The sequence below is a fragment of the Daucus carota genome, chromosome 1 (assembly GCF_001625215.2).
Source record: "Daucus carota subsp. sativus chromosome 1, DH1 v3.0, whole genome shotgun sequence".
Classification (NCBI taxonomy): domain Eukaryota; kingdom Viridiplantae; phylum Streptophyta; class Magnoliopsida; order Apiales; family Apiaceae; genus Daucus; species Daucus carota.
In genome coordinates, this window is record NC_030381.2 from 25,410,545 (window position 1) to 25,434,958 (window position 24,414).

At 35.3% G+C, this 24,414-nt stretch overlaps 3 protein-coding genes, 1 long non-coding RNA gene and 1 pseudogene across 4 annotated transcripts; 3 read left to right on the top strand and 2 right to left on the bottom strand.

Annotated features, from left to right (window-relative positions):
• Nucleotides 1–1,815: 1,815 nt before the first annotated feature.
• On the bottom strand, nt 1,816–3,404 carry LOC108219793 (pectinesterase 2). The gene is made up of 2 exons (XM_017393315.1): nt 2,747–3,404; nt 1,816–2,486 (listed from the first exon to the last, which is right to left on the bottom strand). Exons 1-2 carry the CDS (start codon nt 3,402–3,404, stop codon nt 1,816–1,818), a joined length of 1,329 nt encoding a protein of 442 aa, XP_017248804.1.
• Nucleotides 3,405–7,742: 4,338 nt separating this feature from the next.
• Nucleotides 7,743–9,290, bottom strand: LOC108219802 (pectinesterase). Its single transcript, XM_017393329.1, has 2 exons — nt 8,699–9,290; nt 7,743–8,425 (listed from the first exon to the last, which is right to left on the bottom strand). Exons 1-2 carry the CDS (start codon nt 9,288–9,290, stop codon nt 7,743–7,745), a joined length of 1,275 nt encoding a protein of 424 aa, XP_017248818.1.
• Nucleotides 9,291–11,489: 2,199 nt separating this feature from the next.
• On the top strand, nt 11,490–13,519 carry LOC135152730 (uncharacterized). Its single transcript, XR_010292166.1, has 6 exons — nt 11,490–11,639; nt 11,782–12,103; nt 12,393–12,482; nt 12,588–12,645; nt 13,032–13,238; nt 13,433–13,519. It is a non-coding gene; the product is annotated as an uncharacterized LOC135152730 (long non-coding RNA).
• A 224-nt stretch (nt 13,520–13,743) lies between these two features.
• LOC108205394 (protein argonaute 1B-like) lies at nt 13,744–17,974 on the top strand (annotated as a pseudogene).
• A 2,258-nt stretch (nt 17,975–20,232) lies between these two features.
• On the top strand, nt 20,233–22,406 carry LOC108196086 (uncharacterized). Its single transcript, XM_017363188.2, has 2 exons — nt 20,233–21,112; nt 21,228–22,406. The coding sequence occupies exons 1-2, from the start codon at nt 20,310–20,312 to the stop codon at nt 22,264–22,266; spliced, it is 1,842 nt and encodes a 613-aa protein (XP_017218677.1). The 5' UTR covers nt 20,233–20,309; the 3' UTR covers nt 22,267–22,406.
• Nucleotides 22,407–24,414: the final 2,008 nt, after the last annotated feature.

Here is a 24,414-nt window from a genome sequence, read left to right on the forward strand (position 1 = left end):
CCCTTTGTTGGTTCAACATTGATAAATCTAAAGTTGTTAGTTCTCCTCTTACTACCAACTTTAAGTCAACTAAAATGGATTCTCCTCTTAAGATGGGAGAAATTGATGAAGATATTGGAGTTCCATACGCCTCAACAATAGGAAGTTTGATGTATGCTATGGTATCAACGACACCTGATATAGCCTTTGTAGTAGGGGTTGTCAGTCGTTATCTAACCAATCCAGGTAAGAAGTATTGAGAAGCAGTTAAGTGGATTGTGTGATATCTTAGAGGTACTTCCAAATTGGGTCTTACATTTGGGAATGGTGGATTAGTGCTTATTGGATATACAGATTCTGAGTTGGCAGGAAATAAGGATACATTGAAATTAACTTCTAGATATTTGAGAGATTAGTCTCATGATAATCTAGGTTGTAAAAAGGTGTTTCACTTTCTACGGGAGAGACATAATATGTAGCAACAACTAAAGCTTTTAAGAAGTTGTTGTGATTAAAGAGGTTGATGCATGTGCCCGGCTTCCCGCAATAGCTATATGATTCTTTGTGATAATCAAGTAGCTATTGATATAACTAAGCATATCCAACATTTCATGCAAGGACGAAACATATCGATATGAGGTATCGGTGGATTAGAGACGCTCTTGAAGAAGGGTCGTTTGAGGTGAACGAGTTACACACTAATAATAATGGTTTTGATATGTTGACAAAGACTTTAGCTAAAGGAAAGTTAAAAGTATGTTGTTCAGTCACCGGAATGGGGAACTCTTTCTCATAGTTAAAAAGGGGAGATTTGTTAGGTTTTCGTTTTTATTTATGAGATTAAAAGCCCAATCTGATTACCCTTATTTTGGTCCACAAGGAGATAAAAATAAAGGGAATCCTATATATAAACATAGGAGTGTGTGTGTGTGTGTGTATATATATATATATATATGTTGAAATAAGTAAGAGAGAAAATATACACAAGAGAGATATTATGTAGAAATTCGTAGGAAAAATTGTGGTTGCACTAGCTGTCTTGTTTTTGTGATTCAGATATTTTGAATGGTGGAGATCAGATTCTGATTTCCAGAAGGTCGGTTATTAAGGGGCTGGGCAGAAGTTTCAGAACCACAACTACAGTGAATCTAGGCGCGGGTCTTTCTTATTGTTGTTTTATTTGATTGCACACTTCTTGACGAGTTATTCCAAGATTATGAAGGTGATTATATTTTCTACTTCTATCTAGAGTAGAAACTGGTATATTACCCATATAATTTATTACGGTAAATTGTTTGGTAGACTATGGACCAGTGGTTTTCACTCCTCACATTGAAGGGATTTTCCACGTATAATTTTTGGTGTCTTGTTTATTATCATTATTGCTTTACTTGTTTATTTCATCAAAGGTTGATACAAGTGTTCAACAGTTTAATTGTGAATTTAGTTGTTAACATTATGGTCACTTCCCATCGCAAATGACTTATGTGTTACATGCAGTTGAGGCGAGATATTTTAATTGGTGATATTTATGTGAATACATGGGTCATTCCAATCAAAACTTAACACATATCATTTTGTGAAAAATTTTATACCCAATTTTACATGACGCGCTTTATTCGGAATAGTAAAGCCAACGCAACTGATGAAATCACTTGCATTTTTTTCCCTAGATGATAACCATGTTTTCTTCATTTTATAGACTCTATGAGTTCTTGAAATCTATAAATTTTTAGTGTTATCTCTGAAATGTTTGATTGAAGATTAAATTCTAATAGATTATCATTTGCATATCTGTATCAGAATCGTTACAGTTTTTGAATAAAGACTTTCGGTTTAAATCCCGGAATCAAATGGCACACCAGTAGCTGGTAGCCAAGAATTACCAGCAATAAAGTTTGCAACACTGTATTGCTGTACTTGAGATGCATCTGTTATAATATGGTAACCAGGCCACTTGACTCTCGCATTAGTTCCCGAGCCTGGTCCATTGTTGTTAAACTCTGCATAATATAAAGTTGAGTATCTACCCTGACCAGCACCCGGCCATTCCAACCATCCTGCCGGGTTCACCACGTTGTCAAGAAAGCTCTGCATAACAACAACAAGTGAATAATCGAACCACGGACGTCCTAAGTAAGCTGGACTAGGCCCTGCTGGAAGTTCGGGTCCGGATACAATCCGACAATTCTGGATCACGGTTCCTGTGGGAGAGTTTGGGTCGGTTCGACCTTGAGCCGTGGTCACTGTTCCAGCATAGATGAGACATTTCTGAAAAACTACAGCAGCGTTGCCGAATATGTAGTCAACAGTGCCATATATTTCACATTCTCGGTAGAATTGTCGATTCATGCTAGCTAAGAGAGTGTCTTGGTAACCTTTGAAACGACATCGATAGAAAGCAGACTGATCGGATTGTGAAAATAAGGCTATTTCTTGTCCTGCAGATGGACCGGCAGTATTCTCAAAAGTAATGTCCTGTGCTACAAATCCTTCTCCATAGACCTCTGCAATTCATAAAAACAATTAATTAAAGTCAATCTTTGCAATCTATAAAGTCAATCTTATATATTACTCCCTCTATTTTGAAATATAAGGCGCTTGACTTTTTGTCACACACTTCTAAGTCCTTTGACTGTATAAATGACTTAGGAAGTGTGTGTTAAAAAGTCCAGCGACCTATATTTCAAAAAGGAGGGAGTAATTGTAGTTCAAGTTATCATCAGAATTTCTTATACTGCTAGGAAAGGCTAGCTGAATGTCTTACTGAAAGTTGCGGAATCAATGAGTGTGGCTCCTTTTGCGTTTCCAGTAACAATGGTGTTGTCCATACCCTCTCCAACAATCATAACATTCTGCATTTGATCTGTAACAACCGGATATTCTGCATAAGTCCCCTGTTTTACTTGGATGACAAACCTCTGACTGACATCTGGTCGCCTAGTTGACGCTTGTAGAGCTTCTGTAATCGTCTTGTAATCTCCCGAGCCATCTTGAGCCACCACACAGTTTGCGTTTTGAGAAACACTTTTGTTAGCTGAAAAAGATTGACTCAACTCCTGGAGGTTGGTTCCTTTTTCCTCGTCAAATAAAACCTTGTTTACTGCAAGACAATTAGTAATAAGCTCGGTCACATTGTTGGATATCACGAGTGGGTAGATGTTGGTGGTCACTTTCACATCAAAGAATCCGTCATGACATGTACGAATGTTGGTTGATGCGCCACTGAGCCATATTTGGATTTCAGCAGTTGTACTCCCTCTGTTAACATCAAGGATTTTGGTCAAAGACTTCACTGTGAGATGATAAAATTGTAAGCAATTGGACCATGCAGATCTTTCAGCATTGTTAAGAAGTTTTGGCTCTAGCAATTTGATTCTTCCTAATTCTGATGTGACCCTGTCCATAGCGATGCATTGAGCCATGGTTAGGAACTCTTCTCTCGAAAGCATTGTACTGGATTCAGAAAGGTGGTTCATGTGATATGTGCATGGTTTCGGATTCGGTGTCTGGTTGCACCACCAATTTATGTCACCAGTACTGCTGAGGCTTGATTGAACATAAGAACATACCATGAACAATGTCACCAATCTTGTTAAGGGAAAGATCACTAGCATATTCATTTGTTTACATCTATTATAAAACAATGTGTGTGTGTTTCTATGGCCTATGGGGAAGAATTTTGCATGAATTTATACACCTCATTGTTGAGCTTGTTAGTAAGGGTAGTTAGAAACTTTTGAATAATACCAAAAACTTTATCTAGTAATTAATGATCTCCAACTAATTTTTTTGGCAATTAGTTAAGTGATTATCTTGGTCGTTTGAAAAAATGCTATACAACTAAGAATCTTGTTTCCATTTGATCAAGCTTTTAATCCATATGAAGTCATTGTTCTTGTTGTTTAGTGCATGGAGATAGGTACGTATGACTTTTCACTATGTAGATGAATAAAGCCGTTAGTTTCTTGGTTGAGGATGATGATATACTATAATAGATGCATGTATAGATAATTAGTAGGAGAGATCGAAGATAAATCTCTTGCGTCACAGTCACTTGGATTGATGGAACACAATGCACAGAGAATGAAATGAAAAATAATTCCCTCTTGCATGCCCCCTCAATTGTTTACATCAGGGGAAAGGGGCTCGGCACGTATTCTAATACTCTCGTATAATATAGTTTGATAAATTATTTGGAATTTTAGTCTAAATAAATATTTACTATCCAAAATTTTATAAAAAAGATATATTTCAAAAAAAAGTTATAAAACTATGTTTTATATGTGTCTTAAAAAGCGTGTCCAACAATGCGAGAAAAGTGTAATTAAAGAAATAAGGGACAGAAGGAGTAAAAAGTTTCTTGAAAGAAGAAAGTATGAGATAGCAGCGACCAGGAGTTAGTGATTAAGAGTTCAATTGCCGAGTTATGATTTATGAGTTAACGTGACTTATAACTTAATCTGATTTAGAGCATGTTTGTCATCGCTTAAAATAATGGTTTTTTGTCATTTTCGACTTTAAACTTGAAAAGTGCCTTTTTTGTAATAAGTCAGAAGTGAGATTAAAGTTAGAAATAAGCTAAAAAGTGACTTAAAGCTAGAAGTTAGTTTGAGATACGTTTTTCAGTGAGTTAATTTTCTTAAACTTTTTTTTTGGATAAAAATTACCTATAAAATATAAATTACCCATCAACCACTTTTATTTTAATTATTATATTTTTAATAACTCATAAGTCATTAATAAGTCAAAATTATTCAAACAAACATTTTAAATTTTCAACTTATCTCATACGTCTCGTTAAGTCATAAGTCATGTTAAGTCATAAGTCATAAACTCATCCAAACGGACTCTTAAAGCATATTTGCTTGGGCTTAAAGTCCGGCCTTTAAATCATTTTGGATTTTAAACTGAAAAATGTATGTTTGTGTAATAAGTTTGAAGTCAGCTTAATGTTAGAAATAAGATAGAAACAGACTTAAAGCGAGAAGTTCAATTGAGTTACTTTTTCCAGTGACAACATTTTTTAAATCTTTTTTTTTATAAAAACTACCTATAATACATAAATTATTCATAAATCACTTTTATTATTATAATATATATAATAACTCATAAATCATTTATAAGTCAAAATCACCCAAACATACATTTTAAGCTCTCAGCTTATCGCATAAGTCATGTTAAATCATAAGTTATAAACTCAGCCAAATAGACTCTTAATGTGATAAGCAGGGAGTTTAAAATGTCTGTTTAGATAATTGTGACTTATTAGTGATTTATGAATTATTAAAAATATAATAATAATAATAATAATAATAATAATAATAATAATAATAATAATAATAATAATAATAATAATAATATAAAAGTGATTTATGGGTAACTTATTTGTTAAGGGTAATTTCTATCAATGAAAAAGTTTAATAATTTTAATTCACTGAAAAAAGTATCTCAAGCTAACTTTTGGCTTTAAGTCGGTTTCTGATTAATTTCTAATTTTAAGTCAACTTCTGTCTTATTACAGAAACATACATTTTCACGTAAAGACTGTATGTTAAGCCCGGAGAAACATGCTCTAAGTATCAATAAGCCTAAATTCTTTTATCTTTATGAAGAAAATTATAGATAAACAATATGAAAAAGTATGAGTATTCATTCCAAAACCTGTGGGCTAAATTTCTAATTCAAATAAATTGGAAAGCAATGATTAAAGTAAAGAAAATTATTAATATTTTTTTTAATTATATCTAGTTTTTGGGTACAAATTTAGAAATGCTACTCGTTCCATTCCATCCGAGTTAAAAATCAACGCAGAGGGGCTTAAGATTGGGAGAAGGCATAAGAATTCAAAAACAGACCGAGGAATTCAGTCATTTACAGTTCGTAGATGACACCATCATGTTCTTGCAACAGGATGAAGAAAGCCTCAAAAACTGTAAAAGGTTGTTGCAGTGTTTCCAATTAACCTTAGGCCTCAAAACAAACTTCAACAAAAGTTCTCTTTATGCTAGAGGTGTAGATATGGAAAAACTCCAATCTTTGGCTAGGATTATGGAGTGTCGAGTGGGAACCTTTAGGAGCTCAAATCGGAACAAATCCTAGATTGAAATCCTTCTGGACCCCTTTTCCGGGTTTGGTTCGGTTCGGATTTGTACATCTCTATCAAATGTACCTTGATTTCCACAAACTCTGCTGAGGGATAATTAGCATCTGATTTGAGCCAAAGGGTTCTTAGGTCAGAGGATGCTGAAATTGTTGGGAATGAATTAGAGATCAAAGAAGGAAATGAATCAATCTTATAAGCATGAAAAATCTTGGCCTATAGTATAGTTACTTCGAACCATACTACTGAAAATATGTTTAACAATAATAACTCAATAATGTTAGAGTTTAATGTAATAGTTTGTAAAGTTATAGTCATTTTTGGTACTAATATTAGGAATATAGTATGTTATATGCTATACCAAAACTACTTTAAATTAAAGGACAATGTGTGTGTATAATTATTTATATATTAAAACGGGTTTCTGGTCGGGTTCAGGTTCGGGTCGGAATAAAATGAATTTCGGGTTTCTGGGTCGGGTTAAAAACGGTATGCCATAAACCTGAATCCGACCCGAAATATTCAGGTACGGTACAACCCAATCGGTTCGGTATAAATCGAGTATTAATCGGTTCGGTATAAATTGCCAATTTGTCATCCTTACTATGTGGTCTATGAAGAACTTGTTTTTTATGTTTGGGTCATGACAAGTTCTCTATAGGTGTCTTTCAGAATATATGAAACGAGTTTCAGAATTCTATTATGAGTGTAGTGGTGGATTAACATGCTTCGATAATTTTGAAAAACACCCTTGTTTTAGTTTAATAGTTAGTGTAATCAATAGTTAAAACAAATTTTAGTTTCTAAAAATAATAGATAAAACAAATTTCAATTATTATTTTTTACAAAATTGATGTTAGGTGAGTTCTTGATTCTTGGCGTAGAACGATACTCTTACTTTCATTATATTATAAACGACATAAAAGACTTTAAATTGATTCACATCACTTCTGTTAACTGCCGGTAACGACGTTGAGTTAAAATACATTATTAAGTGTTATAAAATTCGAAATGCAGGTGCACAAACTGTATTTTGAACTCTGTTTATTTGAATTATAACCGGTACTGTTAACAACAATTGACGGAATTTCACAAATTGAAAAAACAATTTGAATAATAGTATTGTAAATATAATTGTTCTAAATTATAATATTACAAGTGATGTGAAGTCCAAAGTATATAGAAGATATCTAATGCAATTTTCAGGAAACTTATATACATTATTGATATATATTTGTGTATATGTGTTTCTATATATGTGTTTCTATATTAATGAATAATCAATTAGCAATAAACCTGCTATATTCATAATTACATATATTTCAAACAGATGGTAGTTTGTTTTATTTTTTTTAAATTTAACTTTTTAAACAGATGTTTATGTTTTTTGTGAAAACAGTTGCATACAATTTGTATTTGTATGATACAAATACAAGAGTACTGGTAATTGGTACTAACAAGTAACAACAACGCAATGCATGCAATGCAGTATATAATTTTCAAACAGTAATGTGGACGAATTTCTATTGTCTGAATTGGCTTCATCAAAGAATAAAACTACACAAATCATCACTTGCACATCTATATCAACAGTTGTGAATAAAGATAGGATGCTGTTTACACTTTCCATCCTTATCTTTGCCATGCAACTATGCCAAGTTTAAAAAAGATCAAATGGCACCCCTGTGTCCGGTAGCCAAGAACTCCCATCAATGAAGTTATCAATACTATACTGCTCTAATTCATCCGGGTCTGTTATATTATGGTACCCAGGCCACTGGACTCTCTCATCAGTATCTGAGCCTGGTCCACTGTTATCAAACTCCGCATAAAATACAGTCGAATCTCGACCCGGGTCTGCTCCCTCCCACTCCATCCACCCTGCAGGGTTCACCACACTGTCAAGAAAGCTCTGCATTATGACAACAGTCGAGTAATCTTTCCACGGACGGCCTAGGTAAGCGGGACTGCCTTCTGGTGTGAAATCGGGTGCTGCAACAATTCTGCAGTTCTGGATTACGGTCCCTGTGGATTCGTTTAGGCCGGATCGGCCTTGGGCTGTGACGACTAGTCCTCTGTCAGTGTTACTTGGGTAGATGGTGGATTGCTGAAATACTGCATTGGCGTTGCCGAATATGAAGTCCACTGTGCCGTATATTTCGCACTCTCGGAAGAATTGTCTCTGCGTCTCGGCATAGAGAGTGTCTTGGTTACCTCTAAATCCGCAAAGGTAGAAAACGGCCTGGTCAGCTTGTGACAGTACGGCCACGGCTTGTCCCGCATCCATTCCAGCAGTGTTCTCGAAAGTGATGTCCTTCGCAATAAATCCGTCTCCATAAACCTCTGAAATTTTATATAAGATTATTACAACTACACAGTTATTTAAAATTATTACAACCACCGTCTCATTTTCTATGGTAAAAATTAAAGTCAAACATTTAACAGTTTAAAAGAGTACTGGGCATACTGCGCTCATATAAAATGGGACGGAGGGAGTACTGTATACAAACTAATTTTGGGAAAATCTATGAAGAAGGTAGAATATCTTACGGAAAGTTGAGCAATCGGCAAGGGGAGGAAGACTTTTGCTCCCGGTGATAATGGTGTTGTCCATACCTTCACCAACTAGCACAATATTCTTCATTTCGGCCCTCACAACAGGATATTCCTCGTAAGTACCTTGTCTTACCTGTATAACATATCTTTGACTGACATCTTCTCGATCCGTTGACGCTTCCAGAGCCTCCGTGACTGTCGTGAAATTCCCCGAACCATCTTGAGCCACCACACAGTCCGGCTCATCGAAGACGCTATTGTTAGCTGGAAAAGATTTACGAAACTCCTTAGGCCTAAATCTCTTTTCTTCTTCAAACAGCACCTTGTTCACCGCCAGACAGTTCGTTATCAGCTCCGTGACATTGTTGGAGATCACTAGCGGGTAGATGTTCGTGGTCTCGTTCACATCAGCGAATCCGTCTCGACACGAAAAGATGTTTGTTGATGCGCCACTGAGCCGTACTTGAACATCAGAAGCTTTACTTTTCGTTTTCACATCAAGGATGTTCCGGAGGAAGTTGGCTGTGAGATTATACGAGAGTAAACAATGAGACCATGCGGATCTTTCGGCATTGTTCAAAACTCTTGGCTCAAGTGATTTTATATAGGCTAATTCCGATATGACCCCGTCCAAGGCTGTTTGTGCAGCCATGGTTAGGAACTGCTTTCTCGAAATCGGGGTGCTGGCCGATTGGGGAATGCGGCTCATGTGGTATGTGCATGGTTTCGGATTCGGTGTCTGGTTGCACCACCAGTTTATGTCACCAGTGGTGCCGAGGCTTGATTGAGCATAAGGAAGAAGAATGAATATGGTGGCTAAGAATGCAAATGAAAAGCGTATTTGTATCTTCATTTCTGAATTAAAATGGCTATGTATATTTATCAGAGAGGAAAATGTATTGTGTTTCTATGCTTTATGGAGATGATTCTACTCATATTTATACTTGCAGCTTAGTTCTGTAAGAAATCGCAGCACCTTGAAATAAATCTTGTAACGTTGATATCTCAGAGATTTGATGAGATATTAGTTAGCTCATATCTGTGATTAAATTAGATAGTCAACAGATGACATGAGAGCATCTCCAACCATCTAAAAACCTTGGCTAAAAGGTGAGTTGGCTTACTTAAAATAAAAAAATTTAGCCAACAGCTCCAAAAACTCAACTCCAACCATGTTCACCTGTTGTCTATAAATTTAGCCAACCTCCTATGGATGGCTAAATTTGTCGAACCTCTACAGATCTGTAAGAAAATCTGTAGGAAGATTGTACATCATTTATTACCATATTGAATTGATATATTCTATTTTAACAATTTAAAATATTAATAACATACTATTTTTAAATTATAGCCAACCAATATAGCCAGTACCATTGAAGCAAAATGTCTTACTGGTTCAGCAAATTTTACATAATGTTTTACAGGTCCAATTTAGCCAACGATTATAGCCAACGCCGTTGGAGATGCTCTGATATTAATTTTTTCATTTCCAAAAGTGCAAATTAATACATGTAATAGTTTATATTTGTATAAACATCATCTTCAAAATACCATTTAATTGTCCGTGTTCATGAGAAGAGACGAAAATAATTTAATATTTGTTCGATTCGATCATTAGTGCAGATATCGTATGACTGCTTATTATTTGGCTAATATCTTCATTTCAAAAAATCAATTCAGGCGTTTAACGGTTTTCTAATGATTTTAGTTATGCAGATGGATTTGATCTTTACCAGATCTATAATCATAAGATATTATATTATAATCAAGTAGATTGGATGTTGATATTTCGAATTTAGTCTATGTCGATTTTATATCAATTGATAATATTTATTATAAGATTTTCTATATGGAGCAATAAGATTTTATGAGACTATCTTTACATATGTTCATAGCCATACAATGATACATTTGAAGCAAAATCATTAGTTCTAAAGTTCGTAAGTGGAGGTTTATTTAAAAAGTTGATAAGCATAAACCTACGTTTTGATAATTATGTTAATTAAAATAATAATAACAGCATACTTTGAGATTGTTATTCTCACCATTCTAGTTTATATAATAACCAAAAAAGGGAAATAATCGATTGTCAAGTTTAGTCAGGTGATTGGAAATTAATCTGATTAAAAATCAAATATTTAATAATATTATAACAATATTTTAATATATTAATCTATTATCTATACTATCTATACTATACTATAAAAAGCCAACATAGGTATAATTTGTAGTCGTACAAAATTTTGGTTCGGTACTCTCCTCTAAAACTAAAAGTCTACAGTTTCATATACTAAAAACACTCCTTATGTATATTAATATCTTTTTAAATATAATTTCTAATTAGTTAAAAAAAGGTGAAATTACTGTTAATAACATATATTAATATTAAAAATTACTTATGGATAAACGTATAACTAATTATAAATATACAATTTTGAATATCTTTTGTCTAAAATACATATAATTAACTAATAAAGACGCTACTTTTTAATTATAACGTATTCTACTCGAAATTTAATACTTACATATTCTATTTCATTACAAACACGGGCCATTACCTAACATATGCAGATATATGAAATATGAAAATTTTGATTTAAATTGAATAATAAACTGTCACATATTAATATAGAAAAATATTTATAGATAGATAATAAATTGTGAAAGCTAAATTTCCGTTAGAAGATATAACGAGTTGGTTAATATAATTTAACTAAAATCCAATTCATTAATACTAAAATACTAATAAAATGGTGTTAAGAATTAAATTATAATTAATAAATTACGAATCATATACCCGCCCGTGCTTTGCACGGGGTTAAAGGCTAGTATATATAATGCTGCAACATGAGTTTTCTGTGAGCCAATTTAATCGTGTGAAATTACAGTCTTATCCCTTCTTATTTTTTTTTATATTATTTACATGTACCGATCGATCTCTTCGACCCTTCTTCTTCCCTTCCCTGTACCATTCACTCTTCACTCTGAAACTCAAATTGAGGTATGTGTTGTGATCAATCTAGCTTTATTTTCATATGGGTTATGCATTTTAATTTATTTGTATGTATATATGTGTGTATTTCGATTTGTGATGGTTGTATTTGATGGGGTTTTATTAATATGTGTATACTCTGTTGTGTAAGGTGAAGAGTGGAAGTCTTCTTATCTTAATTTGGAAGATTTGTCTTGCAAGTATTTGAATACCTGGTGAGACTAGAAGTGGCCCCCTTTTGCGATTTGTTGTTTTTGTCAGAAATTAGCCTCTCTTTTTTTACAAAAAAGTGCCTTCTATTTGGGATACTATATTTGTATGAAGTCAATATGTAAGCTGTTAATTTGAGTTCGGAAATGGAATGAGAAGGGTCTTTGGATTCTGCCAATCTCTTACATTTGTTCTGCTTACTACCATTATACAAGTCAGGCAATCAAAAAACATCAAAGAAGCAACATAACGGGCCAGCCGAGGTAAGGATTATACTGGCATTACTAATGAAAAAAAAAAGGGGGAAATTTTTGTTATTTCAAATAGTATTGGTTAGATATGTTAAATTTTTGTAATTTGCTCTGTACCCATTGTTGTTTGAAGATAAAGTAGTTAGATCTAAATACAGATTTGGTCTTCTGTTCATGTCAATGGTTTGGTCGAGCAGACTTTACACATTTAGGTTCTATTGTGTCTGCTTGCGAAATTGCGAAAGTCTTAAAAATTTGAATTTATGTAAAAAAATTAAATTGATGGGTTATATTTTTCCAGCCGAAGATGGAAAATGCATTTTAAAGGGTGAAAATTGATGAGGTGGAATTTGCTGACAAGAAGCTGCAAGATAATTCTTGCTGAGCAAAGGTATTCTTGAACTTTTGTGTTTTTTTGCATCTCCAACTATGAGATTTATTTTATCAGTATATATGTATATATTTACAAGTATTTTCGTTTCTAAATTGTCTGCAGAGCGGTGCTGAGATTTGATATCTAAAGCACAAGAAGTCTTGGGGCAGGTTAGAGGAAGGTATTCATGTTAGCAGCATAGTACGCATAAAAGGGTTAAATTGAATGTTTTCCCCTTTATTTTATACTACCTTTTTAATCGGTAAAAACGTATTATTACATTGTCGTACTGTTTTTTTAGAATTGTTCTCTCTATAATCTTTTTACTGACACAAACGTACATTGATTTTTTTATGCTAGCATCTATCTATGCATGCATGCTTGAAATACTCCTAACTAGCTGTTTAACATCTATTCTGATTTCTGAATGCTATATAATATTTTGTTTAATTGACTATATAGCAACTTTTGTGATTCTTAATTATTATTATTGTTTTCAATATTTTCTACTCAAAACTAAAAACTTCTTATTGATTTTCTACCCATTGTTCTTTTCCTGTGGTTTAGGATAGGCTGGATGGACAACTAGAGATTTTGTTTGATCTGAATGAGAACTTAGTGACGATGAAACAATAGCATTGAGTGTATCTGCAGTAAGCAAGGATGCTAAATACTTGGCATATGCTCTCAGTTCGAGCGGAAGTGATTGGGTAACTATTAAAATAATGGATGGGGGTTCTGGACAAAAAAGTTCACAGTGATACTCTATCATCGGTATGTAGTTTTAATTGGGGCCACGTCAGATCCACATCAGCAATCACTTTGAACTGTATAAAAACACGATATTAACCCTTCCGCTTCTATTAACCCTTCCACTTCAAGCCTTTTAAGTTGCTCTGAAGTATACGCCTTCCACAGGCCACAACGATCCATTTCTGATGATGATTTATGGAATTCTATGTCTGTAGAGACAGCAGCCATGGAGATGAATGTGGGTTTAACATATCTAGAGAGAAGGAGCAGAGACCTCGGCATCAACCATTACAATGTCCAGGTTTCTTTTTATTAATCGTTTATGATTTTTTCAAGGGTTCAACCATTGATCTTGTTTCTAAAGAGTGAACTGATATGTAAGATACTTTTTGAAGTAACAGAAAATTTTCTTTAAAAGTGTTAAATGTTATTAGCATACTACTTATAAAGAGACTGTTTACGAGATATTTTGAGTGTAAGAAGGTACATGCTGAGTTGTGAACGATTATTCTCACGTATATTATCAATGGTGAACATCTTTAATAGTACGATTGTGCTCTTTAGTTGGATTGTGGTCCTTTTGTTGCTCCTTGGTAAGATTTCGCCCTAGGTGGGATTGTTAGGCACAATGCCAGTCTAATCAAGTTTGCGAAGGAAGTGTTAAATAGTAGAATTTATTAAACCTGTATATAAATTTAGATACCTGCACAGCATTGTTACATTGTCGAGTAGACAACTAATTTTAATCTGGTGTGAGGAAATAGGGAATAAAGAAGGAGATGCAACCAACAATGAGAAGCTGAGGGAAGCAATTGAATTACTGGATCAAGAGCAAAAGCGCATAGAAACAGAGCCAGATGTTAAACTAGAGGACAAAATAAAGAGGCTCCAACAGGCTTCTTTTAAGGCGAATTACAAGAAGAGAAAGTCTGCCATCAATGTTGGACAAGAAGATATGCTGATGCTCACAGATGATAACAGCAGCAGGCGTACTTACTTTCTTTATATAGAATACTGCAACAAGGGTTTTCAATGAGCCAATTTATTCCAACTAAGCAGCCACGTCAGATCCACCTTAGCAATCACTTTGCATTTGTGACGATGATCATAGTTAAATCTTTATCCCAAGGATTTTTCAATCAATTTTTATGGAATTCTTTCTCTGCAGAGAGAGCAATACGTGTTGGTCATGGTTTCTATAAGTGAAGGTGAGACAACAATGGTGTGCTCTTTGCCTCAATTACACCCCTAATTGCTGGTTATTTTGAGCTACTGAAAATTTATTAATGGCAATCGTTTGTACTTTGTAGCTCGAAGAGAATGATGTAAGAGTTCAATCTCAATAGGAAGCTGCAGAAAGCAACAATGTTGCATATAGAAGCCATCCAGCTGCATACCCTGATCACGGGGTTTTCCAGTCTCTAGAATGCAAAAATACAATGCACATGGGGTATGCCTACAAGCGGAGATATTTAGAAAACTGCTTCTTATACACATTTAGTTAAATATTTACTAATAATATTTCTTCAATAACAAACTTACAGCTACAATTTAGCAATGAATGATCATCAAATGGCTTCTGCATCACCGGCACAGAATACCAGTGGAGTCATTCCAGGGTGGATGCTTTGATCATAAATTCTCGTTGGTGAATTGAAGAATTGAGCTTGAGCTAAGAAGGTCTGCATATATTCTTTAACCATTTTCATATGTTGCCATTTCAATTTAAGAAAATTAGATCAAATAAACAAATATTACTTTACTAATATTTTACAAAGTTGCTGCTGTCGAAAACTGGAAACTTCTTGTGTATTATAAAAATATCAAGGAACTGAACTAAATAAGCCAGGCAGGTTACTATTGGACCAAATTGGCATGTACCTTCTCTTTTCTTATACTTCTTGCTTGGGGGGCAGTGAGTCGCCTCTAACATAATAAAGTAAAAAGTAGTCAAATTACAACAATACAGCTCCCTTGAGTTTCCTTTTGAATTAGGACATGTGTGGTGCACCATACTCTCTTGTCAAACATTTTGAAGTTTTGCATATTGCAGTTTTACTTTTTAAAGAAACCTCTCTGTCATTCCTATAATGGTATGCGACTATTATTCGGATTAGTTATGGAATGTATTTAAAATTAATGGCACACATCTTGATTTTTAGAACACAAGATAATATTCTAAAAAGTGTGATATTCTTTTACAAAGTGATTGTTGTCGACCATCTTTACATATTTTCTTATTATTAAAAGATAAATTCTATAAAATGGATTTTTAAAATATAGATGCTATTGATATTGTCTTTATAATAGCTATTAGATATTATAACTTTTATTTATTAAAAAAATTATGGATAAATTATTGTAATAACTAATTGTCGAGATCCTGGGCTCCTGACTAAATAGGAGTCCATATATTTCATTATAATCAATCAAAACATTCCTCAGAAGTCTATAAGTTTATAACGGTGCGATAAAAGAAACATGAACAAAATTGATCAAAATATTTTGACTGTTTCGAGTGATAATGATCATATATTTTCATATGACTGAATATTTTGACTGTTGCAGCAAGATTTTCAAAATAAAGCTGATTTATCATTCATTTTTTTTCATGGTCCTATTGGTTTATGAGTGCTCTATGTATCTTGCTCTTAGCATCCCCTCCCTTCAGTCTGCTACTACTCATGATTGTAGTGGAATCACATGAAAGAATTTTCCTAGAAATATTTCTCAGAAGATTTTATATATAGTAATCCATAGTCGATGGAAAAACAAACCATAATTCAAAGTCTGAAGTGACAGATTCATTTGCATCGTAATATGCAAATATCATTTCATCTGCATAACGGATACATTTGGAGTACAAAGTACATTAATATCCATCCGAATAACGGGTTTTAGAAAAACTAAAGGGATTTTAAATAATAAAAGTGTACTATGTCATTCTCATCCTCAACTTCGTTCAAAATCCTTCAGATTACAAAGTGTAAGCTTGTTCTGATACCCATGCTTACCATTATGGGTTTTAACGCATATTTTAATTACAGACTTGCAGACAATAGTATCTGGTTGACTGCTTTGATATGAGATTTGTTATATAAAATTCAGGTGGTTGCTTCACAAGATTGGCCAGAGATAACAAAGTATGGTGAATTGGTTTGTGCTCAACCCCATAGACAAGAGCTTATTCAGGATCTGTACGAGAGCTGGTAGGATCCAAATAGAGAAACTATGTCAGGGCCATGATCAAGTATGTTCTTCTCCCGACCTCTTATCTGACTGACTAATGCACGATAGTAGACCTATGTGTACTCTTTATGATAATTTTTAAATCAAGCTCTTTACAGTATTAGTTTTGATTCTGTGCTATAGGGAACTCCTTATTTCATTCCGAAATCAACTGGACAGAAACCCCAGAGCATTATATTCTATAGGTATTTATTATTGCTCAGTATTATAGTGTGCTTGTATGGTACTTGTCATTGTCGTGGCCTAATGACGAGCAAACTGCAGGGATGATGTTGGTGAGGGGCGGTTCTATCAAGTTCTTCTGTATGAACTTGATGCAATTCGCAAGGTGGTATTTTTGTTGCTCTAAACTTTTGGCCCTCTAATTTAATTGTTACCATTATCTGTACTTTTTTTGTTTGCTTAAATGTGTGACTCGTGATGTCCAACCTAACATATCTGTCGCATTTTTCATGACTGAACTTATTAAACAGGATTGTGCTTCATTAGAGCCAAATTATCAGCCTGTTGTTTGCCAACAATCATCGCAACCGTAATTCAGTTGATAGGAGTGGAAATATTTTGCCTGGTATTTCTTTGTTTTTCCGTGCATCCTGATCTATGTTGTTATACACACTGTATCAGTATTAAGAGTGTTTCCCTGCTTGTGAAATAACAGGGACTTGTTTGGATTCCAAAATCTGTAACCCCGCCGAGTTTGACTTCTATCTGACGATCATGCTGACAAAATGAGAGGGGGGGGGGGGGGGGGGTTCCATGACAGATGGATTTAGTCCCTTGCTAACAATCTATGTTGCACGTAAGTTCACCTCTATTACTGTTTGCTCATGAATAACATATTCAAATTAATATATAAAGTTACTGCATTTAACTGGCTTCATTTTTGTGTCTTGCAGTTAGGCCAGGTGCACAAGATCTGTTTCAATAGGTGAGTAGTAATGTTTACTGGTTCTATTTTCAAAATTTATATCTGATTGTCGTCAATTTTACTCAACTTGCCGTCTAGACTTATAATATTTTTGACAGTTCCACCAGCATATTATGCTCACTTGGCAGCATTTCAAGCTCGCTTCTATATGAAACCTGAAACATCTGATAGTGAGTCAATGGCAAGTGATGCTGCTGGTTGTCGTGGTCGTGGATGATTTGGTTCCGGTTGTTTATCTTGTGGCGATTTGGATCGCACCTGCTCATGAAGGGTTGGAGCTTGGAAATTGGAATGCCAGTATTATTAAAGCGCTGGCTGAAGCTTGTGGATGCAATGAAGCGCGGAATAGGAAGCAGTACAAAGTAATGAGAGAAAGTCGCTAAGGTCTTTAACACATTTCAGCTCATTGCCGAGGTGATCCGGTCTGACTTCTGCTATTTGGTTTAATGTTGAGCTATTTTGGCATTGCAGTGATTATTACATAGAAGAAGCAATTTGGGAATGGAGTTGAAATTGATTAACATAATAACATTCTTAGTCAAACAAATATTGCTTAATGACAATCTATATATTATGATCATCTATAGCCACTATTCAATATTGTTATATAACATCTCTGATATGAAGCTACTTTTAAATTCCAATAGTACTTGGGCTGAGGTTTCAACTATTGGAGTTAGGAGAAGAAAAAGAACCATATCAAGGCACTCCCTGTTGCTGCTACTGATTTTGAGCCTCTATATATGACCCGCTTACTGCAGGTAGATATGGATTCAGCTGGGGTCTGAGAATGTTATGCTGACTACTATTCCTTTAATACTTGGTTGAGTTAATGTGTACAGACAAAATTATGAATTGGTTTGGCAGAGCAAACTCTATTGGCTGCTCTGGGTCATGCTGCTTATTACAGTGAAAAGTGTTTCAAACCTCCTGAATACAAGCTTGGGAACATGAAATACATCGACATTATCTAAGCTACAACTTTTAAATAAAAACAATAGCAATCACAACACCTCCGATAATCAATTCTCCCAATCAATATGCACATCAGTAACATGTTAAGTTAAAACTATGCAAATCATAAACACGTAAGGTTAAAACTATGCAAATCAATAACGTTAGGTTAAAACTATGCAAATCAATAACACGTTAAGTTAAAGCATGCCCGTGCCTCGCACGGGCTATAAAGCTAGTTTAATTTTTGAGCTGGATCATTTTTGATTCTGCTGTGTCTGGAAAATAGAAGCAAATCTGGCGACTGGCAATAACAATATTATTGAAAAAACTGTAGTAGTTTGAAATACAAAAATAAAACATAACATACCGTGATAGTATTAAACAAAACAAAAAGTTCAATTACCAAACTAAAAGACTCTGAAAAGAAGGTTCCAAACATAATATATGCTACTACTGACTCAAGTTGTAAACATAGTACTACTACTTAATTCGTTGCTAAACCTATAACAGCCCTTCATCAGTAATTTGGACTTGAGAGCAAGAATGGCAGAAGAACCTGCGAGACACATTGCACCAGGATATTCAGATACTGTGAAAAAATATAAAAACCCCTCTAAATTACAAACTGACTTCTTGATGAGTAGAAAGACACATTGATCAAACAGAAGGCTGAGCAGGAGCGCGAGCAAGGACCGAGAAGAAGAAGCTCTGAGAATAATTGCACCAGAAGAGGCCAATTTCATCACCCTTCTCAAGTCCCCTAGCAGAAACAAACTGACTCCTCCAATTACCACAAAAAACATAACAATCAGTAGACACATGCTTCTTCAAGGCCAACACAAACTCTTCCCCACACTTTAACATCAATTCCACCCCCCTCTTCGAGTCTCTGCACATCCTCAAATCTGCCAGCCCTTTCCCACACTTTGACAATATGCTGCTGCACCATTCGTTTCGAGATCATGAGCCTGCACAAGTTATTCACATCACTCTGTTCAAGAACCTTCTTGATCTTCCAGGGATCATGATACAACTTACGCTTAGTACAAATCTCTCCTCAGCTTCTTCCTCCGCAGTGTAAAAACTGAATTGCTTGAGTCTTTTAGCCTGTCTCAAATCTCCCTCATCATCTTCGTGACCAGACATCATTCTTAAACTCAAATCAATGGCTTGGTGTTTCTTGGATGAAAAACAAGGGCTTCTCATGAGCATGCGTTTCAGTGTGAGTTCTGTTCTCATGAGATAGACACGAACTTTTGGTTCTACCACTGCAGTGGCTGTGATCTTTCATTTCATATCGGATGCTATGAATTTTCGTGTCATCTCTACTACTCACGGATCAAGTTTGGTGCTACTTATATTATTATAAACCAGTTCCATCCACACGGCCTTACATATGTATTAGACAAGAAGGCTCGTCGTTGTGGGAAATGTGACAGAGGAACTATTGGCGAGCCTGTCCTTGAATGTGCACTGTGCAAAACCATATTCTGTCAGAGCTGTTGTGACAAATTGTTGTTATCTCTTAGCCAAAGAAATTTGGTGAAATCTGCATAACAGATTTATATCAGTCGTCTGTCATCTCGAGTTCCTGTATTAGATTCTTGCATTAATATTATTACACATCGGCTTTTTTATCTGCTAAGCTTCTAGTTAAGATAGATTTAAGAAAAATCAGAGTATCTTAATTCGCTTGCATGATTAATAAACTGATGAGTGCCTAAAGGACTATATTCCAAAGTGATTGCTTGCGAGTAACAAAATAAAAAAGCAACATATATAACTAAAAGTTCTTGGAGATCTGTAATAATTCTTTTTCTTTTTCTATGAAAAGAAAAAGGAGAAAGCAAAACACATATCACTATAACTAAGCAACTTCTTAGAGATCTGAATATAGGAAACAGATCCATCTCTTATTCCACTATACAAAAATCAAAACCAAAAAAAGAGATATAGGAATGGATCATTTCAGCCACGAGCATCCACTGATCCTGAATGAAGATTACATTGCTAGAGCGAGTGATATGTGTAATGCCTGCAACGAAGAGATCGTCTCATGTAAGTCATTTGTTTTCAGTTGCAGCCGCAGAAGCAGCATCACAGGCATCCCAGGTACTGATAATAAGGATGTCGATGAAAAATGTCTTAAATTCTTACTCCACAAAACATGTGCAGAGTCACCCCGTAGAATTCAAAGCCTAAGAAACCGAGAAGAGTTCCTGGACCTCCTTATCAATCCCCGCGCTAACAAAACATTTTTACAAACTTTTTTGAACCGTCCAGGTGACATTTATCCCTGTAAATTGTGTATGAAACAAATGCCATGGATTTACTGCAGTCCTGGTTTTCTCTTCTGTGTTTGCCTTAAATGTGCCATGTTCCAAGTTGATTCTTTCATAAGTCGTAAATTTATTCATCAATCTCACACTCAACACCAACTAGCCCTGATCCAACGTCCAACTTCATTTAAATGTGATGCTTGCAACATGGAGGATAGTACTAAAGACATGTCATATAAATGTGTGGATTGTCCGTTTTGGATGCACAAGAGCTGCGCGGATGCTCCTACCTCTTTCCTCTTTAATTTTCACAAAAAACACCCTCTTATGCTCTCATTTTCTTTGCCACAAGTTTATCATAAATTTGCACAGTATTGCAGACTCTGCAATGGAGAGCTGGGTGAATTAAATTGGCTTTACTATTGTTCCAAATGCAGATATTTCGCCCATTTTCAATGTGCTAGATCAAGGCAGATGTTGAGGTGGTACTTTACTTATGCATCAATATTTACATATTTATTTGACTCGTGCTTCTTTATTTCTTTACATTTGGCCTTAATTCTAGCTATATCTTGTTATATTTTCCTGTCTTCTCAGCTCTTCTGAAAACGAAGAATATCCCGATCTTGTGCACTTCCCAGCAGCTACTGAATCATCTGTAAATTTATTGTTTGAGCAATTTATCAAGGAGATGAGTCGTCCAAAGAACGAGGAAGGATGTAGCCCAAGAGGTCGTCTTAAAGATTGGGCTCATGGTGAACATCCCCTGCAGCTTGTTACAGTTGATCAGTTAAATGATGAGAAAGATGTATTATTCATATGCGATGGCTGTGCCAAACCCATCCGAAATGATGGCCATCTTTTCTATGCTTGTGTTCCTTGTAAATATTTTCTGCATAAATTCTGCGGTGAATTACCCACCACCAACCCCCAAAGTCCATCTCATAGAATTCTATATAACAAGTACAGTCCAGCATACAAGCTTTTTCTTTGTCATGGCTGTCATTATTGGGGCAATGTTATATCTTTCCGCGGAGATGAGCCAAGAAACTCGTTGCCTTTTGAAGAACATATAGCATGCTCAGCCCTACCCAAAATGATCAAACACGAGTCCCACCCTCACCCACTTCACTTGAATAGTTATAAGCCTACAAGTTGCAAAGCATGTGATGATAAGAGGTACTTTTATACATGGCACGGTTGCGAAGGTTGTGATTTCCATTTATGTGCAGGATGTATTATGAAGGCAAGTAGAGTTAAACATGGGTGGGATCCTCACCCCCTCCGCTTGATTTTTGATCCTGGCATGGTCGAGGATCACGAACATGAGTTTCAATGTGAGTTCTGTTCTCAAGATTTGGACACAAACTTTTGGTTCTATCACTGCGATGATTGTGATCTTTCGTTTCATCTAAGATGTTATGATAAATCATGTTATCTCAACTTCTCACATGTCAAGTATGGTGCTACTGATATTATTAAAGACCATCTCCATCCTCACAGCCTCACATTGGTACTCAACAAGAAAGTTCGTAGTTGCGGAAAATGTCACTGGTCTAGTATTGGCAGGGCTGTCCTTGAATGTGCACCATGCAAAACCATATTCTGTGCGTCCTGCTCGGGAATGTATCAATAACAGATCGCATCAATCGTCTATTATCTGGAGTACTTGTATTAGGTTTTCGCATTGCGTTATAATCTTTGAAACTGTGCTGTATTCGTAATCTTATTAAAAAATATACATCGATTGTGTATTAAAATTTTACTCCAAGTTTAAATGATGACTTTTATCTTAAAATTCGAGTAGTTTCAGCTACTTTTTCCCGACCTGCAAATCTAGAGGTCTGATTTTTAGGAACTAAAATTTGTCGAAATAACGTTATTAGATGTTTCAGCTATTTACTCAAAAAAAAGATGTTTCAGCTATAAAATTTAGAATAATTGACACTTTACACCCTTTAAGTTTATGCGTTTTTTCGATTTGGTCTCAAACAAATTTTTTTAGCAATATGCACCGTAAAGTTTAAAGAGCGCTTCGATTTGAACCCTTTTTATCATATTCTGTCAAATTGACTGTTAAATTACATTTCTGTAAAATCAGAAAATACAACCGCTCTATCATCGAACCCCTCTTCATGCCCCCTAAATTACTATTTTACCCCTGTCTCTGTTAATTTTAACAGTCAATTTGACGGAATATGATCAAGGAGGTGCAAATCGAAGTGCTTCTTAAACTTTAGGATGCATATTACCAAAAAAATTTGTTTGAGACTAAATCAAAAAAATATCTAAACTGATGATGCAAAGTGTCAATCACTCTAAAATTTAACAAATCTTTCCACGCGAGTACTCCCTCCGTGTCATGGAGTAGTATACATAAGAGGTCAGGCACGAAAATTAATAAAAAGTGTAATTTAGTGAAAAGAATGTGATAAATATAATTAAGTTAAGTGGTTGGAAAAAAGTAGCAGATGTAATGAAATTTTTATCAATTTTTCTATGATTTGATCACGAACACATGTTAAGCACTAGATTTTATAAGTTTACCTACTATTTAAAATAAGAGAACGTGGGTTATTTTTATGTGTGTATGTATTTTTACTCTTTTTGTGCATCAGAACTTCACGAAAGACGGTAATGACGTAAAAGGTATATTATTGGCTATCTTTTTTTTTAAGTGTACATTATTATTAAATATTCTAGCAAATGATATTAAATATGAATATAAGGGCTTATTAATAATATCTACTTATCCTCGTTTTTGTTTTTACACTCAATCTAAAATATTAAACATCCATACGGTTAAATCGTTAAAAAAATATTTTTTAAAAGATCGAAACACTATGTTGCCAAAATTGGCCATGTGATTTTGACACAAGGCTCCGCGAGATGTCTCCGTGGGCGCGGCCTAATGGTAAGGGACGTTTGTCTACAGGTTTGATGAATGTCCAATGAGAGTAACGAAGGTCAGGGCGCGTCCTCAGGGGTCGCGACCATAAGTTATAATATGATAAACCATAAGTTATAATATGATAAGGTAAGGTGAGTGAGCACTGGGCGAGGGTGAGTGAGTCTAAATGACGACCCTTCTGAGGGATACGAAGACTAGTTTCCAGGCTCATCTTGTAGTTATCAGGCTCATCTTGTAGTTACCAGGCTCATCTGGAAGTCGCCGGGCTCATCTGGCGTGATCTACAATCCTCAATCCTGCTATCTGCCGAGTTAACCGGGGGCTTGAGGTGATCACGATTCTCGAAGGGCGCCCTCCGGGGTAACATGAAGAGCGATCATATGTCTAGATCCTGTATTCTGGTGAGTTGCCCTCATCAGGGGATTGAGACGATCGTGTATCCTGGCTCCTTGATTGCCTTACCTCTTGGTGATAACCTTCGTTGGGAGGTAAAGGCGCATCCTTACGCCTCGAGGAATGGTCACGGCTCTACCAGATGACTTCCCCATGATACGAAACGTAGCGGTTAGTGTTATCTCCCGTGGTTGGGATAATATCGTATCAATGATGTACATGGATTAGGACTCAGGTAGTTGGCCTCAAGGCTAATTCTAACTGGAGTAGGACGTCTAAGAGATAAGTCACCGACTCAAGGTTGGTCTTATCCCCAAGAGGCCTAATCCTGATTAAACTAAGAGTCTTGGTTCAATAGAACTACGTATGGCTTGATCCCTATAAATAAGGTACGTAGGCACATCAAGGGGATATATCGAGAGTTGTGAGAACGAGAGCAGAATTGCATAAATATATCCCCTTGATCTCAGCCACCCTTAA

Bases quoted from the DNA above. Each gene is read 5' to 3' on its own strand.
- LOC108196086 (XM_017363188.2), top strand. From the start codon at position 20,310: ATGGATCATTTCAGCCACGAGCATCCACTGATCCTGAATGAAGATTAC. The intron at 21,113-21,227 runs GTGGTACTTTAC...CTGTCTTCTCAG, and splicing joins AGATCAAGGCAGATGTTGAG to CTCTTCTGAAAACGAAGAAT.
- LOC108219802 (XM_017393329.1), bottom strand. From the start codon at position 9,290: ATGGCTGCACAAACAGCCTTGGACGGGGTCATATCGGAATTAGCCTAT. The intron at 8,426-8,698 runs GTATGGACAACA...ATAAAATTTCAG, and splicing joins TATTGTGCTAGTTGGTGAAG to AGGTTTATGGAGACGGATTT.
- LOC108219793 (XM_017393315.1), bottom strand. From the start codon at position 3,404: ATGGCTCAATGCATCGCTATGGACAGGGTCACATCAGAATTAGGAAGA. The intron at 2,487-2,746 runs GTAAGACATTCA...TATGAATTGCAG, and splicing joins CATTGATTCCGCAACTTTCA to AGGTCTATGGAGAAGGATTT.